At 28.9% G+C, this 5,021-nt stretch overlaps 1 protein-coding gene across 2 annotated transcripts in view; it reads right to left on the bottom strand.

Annotated features, from left to right (window-relative positions):
• Positions 1-889: 889 nt before the first annotated feature.
• The window catches only part of LOC112682511, a 32,458-nt gene continuing 28,326 nt past the window's right edge, over positions 890-5,021 (bottom strand). Inside the window, exons 1-5 of one of the 2 annotated variants that reach the window (XM_025553133.1) lie at positions 4,568-5,015; positions 2,718-3,873; positions 2,325-2,552; positions 2,081-2,260; positions 890-1,545 (exon numbers count right to left, since the gene is read on the bottom strand). In XM_025553133.1, coding sequence (XP_025408918.1) covers positions 922-1,545; positions 2,081-2,260; positions 2,325-2,552; positions 2,718-3,857 — 2,172 coding nt within the window. In that variant the 5' untranslated portion in view covers positions 3,858-3,873; positions 4,568-5,015 and the 3' untranslated portion in view covers positions 890-921. Of the gene's footprint in view, positions 1,546-2,080; positions 2,261-2,324; positions 2,553-2,717; positions 3,874-4,567; positions 5,016-5,021 lie in introns of those variants that run through there. The other variant, XM_025553134.1, reaches the window with a different exon arrangement.

Raw genomic sequence — 5,021 nt, 5'->3', positions numbered from 1 at the left:
CTGTAAAGATGAACCAAAATTTGGATAATCATAAAGATGATTGTTTAATGAAATAACTACATATTTAGCATTTAAAAATTATGTTTAAAGAATTAATAAAAATATTATTATAATATTTATTCTATATATAATATGCTTAGTATAAATAATGTAATTGCTTTAAATACATAGTTGTAAATAGGATATAAAATAGAATACTCTATTAATATAACACCCAATTTTCCTAAATTTAAAATACGAACAAAAAACCATAATATTTTGAAAATTCAAAAATTTTGATGTTTTCCTTTTTTTTTATATTATAATAATTCCCTAATCAAATGTCTTGTTTGCTTTTTTCTTTGCACCCAAAATAAATTTAAAAAAAATAATTAAAATATAATTTAATAACATTTTTCTAGTTAGTATTGTATTATTATGTTATAAATAATAAAATAATAACAAATTAATATCATTATATAATTAAAAACATTATAAATATAAATTATGTAAAACTTGCAAAAAAATGTACATTTTTGTAAATAAATAATAATGCAAAATAGATTATCTAATTATGGAACACAAGATAAATAATACAAATATCAATAAGAGATCACATAACAAAAAAAAAAATCAGAAGAATCATTGTGACAATTAAGTACTGATGTTATAAATATTTTATTTTTATTGAAAATACAACAATTAATAAAAATACTAACGCTGCATGGTACAAATATATTTTACCGACAGGTTATTAAAACATATGTTTATTAACTAGTCAATAGTTAATTTAATTATAATGGTAATATGTTAAAACTTTAGTTATTTCACAAAACATATAATAAATTATAAAAATATGAATAATCTTTCAAAAAATTTTTTGCAATGAAAAAAATTAACTAGCAAAAAAAGAACATTTGTTTTTATGGTAGGTTGGGAATATTATGAATTAACACTTTCAACTATAGTGTTTTTAATAATTTCTCCTAAATTTTCAGTTTCTAAATTGAAACTATCTTTATCAGATGTACTTGGGATATTAGAAATACCAAGTGAATTGGTATTCTCAGTACCATGTAAACTGTATGGCTGCAATAGCTCCGTAAAAGATTCAGGTTTGTTATCTAAAATAGACATTCCTCTAGGTCTGTCTTGAGATAAAGGCACAAACGCAGATGGAAATGATTGGTATGGTTCATACAAAGTGTGTGAATTGTTTAAATGATAGTTATTCAATGTATTAGTTTCAGGAGCAAAATGCTGGCCATCATAAACAGGCAAAAATGAATGATAGTTATAATCATTTAGACTGTGTTCATAATGCTGTGGTTGATAATATGGTTGTATATGTCTAGAATCATGATAAGAAAAATTAGATAGAAGTGGGGATGTCATTGCTAGTTTGTTACACTGCTCCTCTTCTTGTGCTTCTCTTTTTTTAATTTCAAGTCTCATTATAGTATGAATAAAGTGTTTTCGAACCCTTGTCGGATTAAATTCTATCCGACCAACAGAATTTCCACAACCATCTACTGTACATCCACATGGAAAATTCATTCTGTCAACCTATAACACAAATGGAACATAAATACTATTACAAAATAATTATAGCCTTTAAAATTATAACTTTTAAATTATAACCTTTTTAACTTTAACATTTATTTAAAATGTTTATGGTTGTTTATTCTAAAATTATGCATAGTGCTGTGCCGTAGCTACCCTAAGAGGGGGAGACCATGACATATTTTATTTTAGTGCTTATATTATACAAAAAAACACCCAATTTTACTTTAACTGAAATGCGCACTCTTACTTTGTGATGCACCTTTGGCAACCTCTAGTTACAGCACTGATATAGTATACAATTTAAATCTATATTAATTTCTCCCGTGCTTTATTGACTAGTTTAACACCATTCAAGGTGTATATTAACTAAATCAAATTTATATACGGGTAGAAAATTATTCATATAAATTTATATCAATATTATATTCATCTTATTTTAATTTTTTTAGAATAAGATTGAAAATAACAATAATAATAAAGAAAAGAACAATAAAAGTAAATAAATTATTAAAAAACTATATCGTATAATATTTACTTGACATGTTATTCCTGCTTGAAAACAAGCACAAGTATCAGGATCACAAAAACCACGACACAAACAGCCACAAAATTCTCTTGATAGCCTTATGCTTTTGCAATCATCTTTTTCTGAAGGATCAATTTTTTCAACACCAGCTGCTTTTAATAAAGCACGTCTTTGTCGGGTAGGTACAGGCTAGTTGTCAATTAAATTTAAAATTATTTTATCAATTTAGGTATAGCTAATTAGGTTTACTGACCTGTAAAAAACTTCCGTTGCTATCTGAATCCAAATCAGCTTCAGATTCAGAATAAACATCTGCTGTTCCTACATCACTATCACTATCATCACTATTTGTACCGGACACCTCAGACTGACTCAGCTGAATCAAATTTCGACGTATCCTACGCTGTTCAGCAATATATTCAGGAAGTGAAAAAACTCGTGAAGCACTATGAACTCTAGTCATTCCAAGAGTAGAACCACCCTAAAATATCATAAAAATAATTATAATTTTAAATTTATAATTTTTAGAAATTATACCACATAAATTTAAAACGTTTAAAATCGAAAATGTAAGATTAAATATTATACTAAAATAATAAATTCAATAAAAGTTACTATAAATGAATAATAAATCTAAAATTATTACCTGTGATGGAACACAAGTAAATCCTTGAACACGAGGAAAATAGAAAACTGTAACATTTGTGAAATTTATATTTTTACGTTTCTTTTCTGTTGAAACTATATCAGACGCTAAGACACCATAATTGATAGGTTTATTTCGTTTCAAAATGCCTTTAACAAAAACATAATTATCCTTAACTTCTATTGGAACTGAATCGACAACTGAATCTGAGAACTTAGGCTTTAGTACTTCCATTGCAGATAAAAATTCATTTGATGTTCTTTGTAAATCTTCAAAACTGGATTCTTGGTTCAATGCAAAATCATTTTTATATGATGAATTTGATGCTGCTATTGATACATCCAAATTATTGCAGTTCTTGTCTTCAGCTAATTCTGATCCAAATCCAGAATCACTACCATCGTATCGGTCTTGAATACAATCTACTTCTAAATCATTTTGAATGCTAGTGAATCCAGTATATATTTTACTATTATTTTCACTTGAAAATAATGTAGCATTAGGTAATTTATTAGGTTTTTCCTCGCTATCTAGCTTGGTAGAACATAACTTCTTTACTGGAGAATCGAAATAATAGCTATTGCTTCTTTTAAAAGGGGTTAAATTGCTTATAGCATCTGTTTGCTCACTTAAAAAACAAGTATAATCATTTGAATAGGATGACATACTTTGGCTATTTTGAGATACTTCATCTTTACTAATTTCTTCAATTGAAAACCCTTTTTTTTTAGTAGTAAAAACATTATTTACATCCGAATAAGTTGTTTCAGTACTTGAAAAAACTAGAGTTTCAGAAGGATTAAAATTAGAATTTGATGTAGATAAACTTAAGCATAGATTTTTATCATTGCTATCATAAGATTTTACATTACAATCCATGTTGGTTTTATTTTCTGAATTGGTTGAGCATAATACATCAGATTTCATATTAATTAATACATTTTGAACTATAGTTTCAGAATCTTCTGTTGATGATTTTGGAGCATCTAGGATATTAGGTATGGTATTTAAAATTACAGGCTCCTTTGCGTTATTAACTTGGTCAACGTCGGTCATATTTGTACTTGGGGTGCTACCATTATTAATTTTTATGATATGAGGTTTACCTTCATTATGTTGTTCTGTTTGTAAAACTTCCATTCTATTAGTCAACTACCTGTAACAGATAAGACACAAATTTTATTCATTATTAAAAAATATAGTTATGTAGTAGATAAGTATATTATAAAAGCATGCAGTTTATAAAAATTTATAAAAATACAATTTATTTTATCAGAGGGTAATTAATTTAAATGTTTATAAACACTCATCAATAATTCCTTAGTAAAAATGTTTATAAACATAGAATAAAAATTATTATGTAAATGTGATGATAAAGATTTAAACCAGATTACTAACACATAGAATAATAAACATTCATTGCATAGTTGTTCGGCACTTAGGGTTTAGAATAAATCATTGTTGGTTTTTATTTACTAGATATAATCAATTGCCCCATTAACGAATACCTAACGATGAAAGATTATTTTATAAATGTATAAAATATCCTAATAATCCTAATAATAAGAAAAAATTAATATAGAAATAAGTTTACACGAAGCGGTTTACAGTAAGTAAATTTTACAAAAGGAAAAGGCGTGATAAATAAAAAAATATTTAGGAAATCGTGTTAATGAATAAAGTATCGGGCATAGCGTCGCTACGAAATCCACGACGACTGAAACGTAACGGTTGTTAACACCTACGGTGTGACGGGTACGGGATAAGTAAGGGGTTAGGAAGAACAGGAAGACATTTGGCAAGACGAAAACGTACAGCGGACGAAAAAGCGTTGTAAAATATGTAATTACCTGTTGGCCGACCGGCGGCGGTGAACGTGAAAAACGAAAATCAGAAAACGAACGGCCGGGACATTTTCAAACGGCGGCGGGAACGCGTGTGCGCGCGAAAGCGTTCCGTAGCGGAGTGACGCGGAGCGGCCGACGGGGCGAGCGCATCAAATGCCCGAAGTTCGGTGTAGATCGGGCGGCGGGTGCCGACGGAGCACAGTAGTGACGCGCGCGCGACACACGAGATAACTACACTGCGCGGTTCACTGCGAACGGGTGAGGAAAATTCGAACCGAAAGGAAACCGTAAGAAGAACAGTCGTGTGTTATTACCAAAGACGTACGTGAAACGTAATCGATTGATAACCGTACCGATCGGACGGATAATAGAAACGACGTACAATAGAACGTCGTTTATGGACGAAAAAAAAAAAAAAAAAAGAATCAAAAATAAATAGTAGTGCGCGCGTACAGTT

The sequence above is a fragment of the Sipha flava genome, unplaced genomic scaffold (genome assembly GCF_003268045.1).
Source record: "Sipha flava isolate LNK unplaced genomic scaffold, YSA_version1 205_pilon_pilon, whole genome shotgun sequence".
In the NCBI taxonomy this organism is placed as follows: Eukaryota; Metazoa; Arthropoda; class Insecta; order Hemiptera; family Aphididae; genus Sipha; species Sipha flava.
Note: the sequence above shows the minus strand (reverse complement) of the source record. Positions and strands in the feature narration are given on the sequence as shown.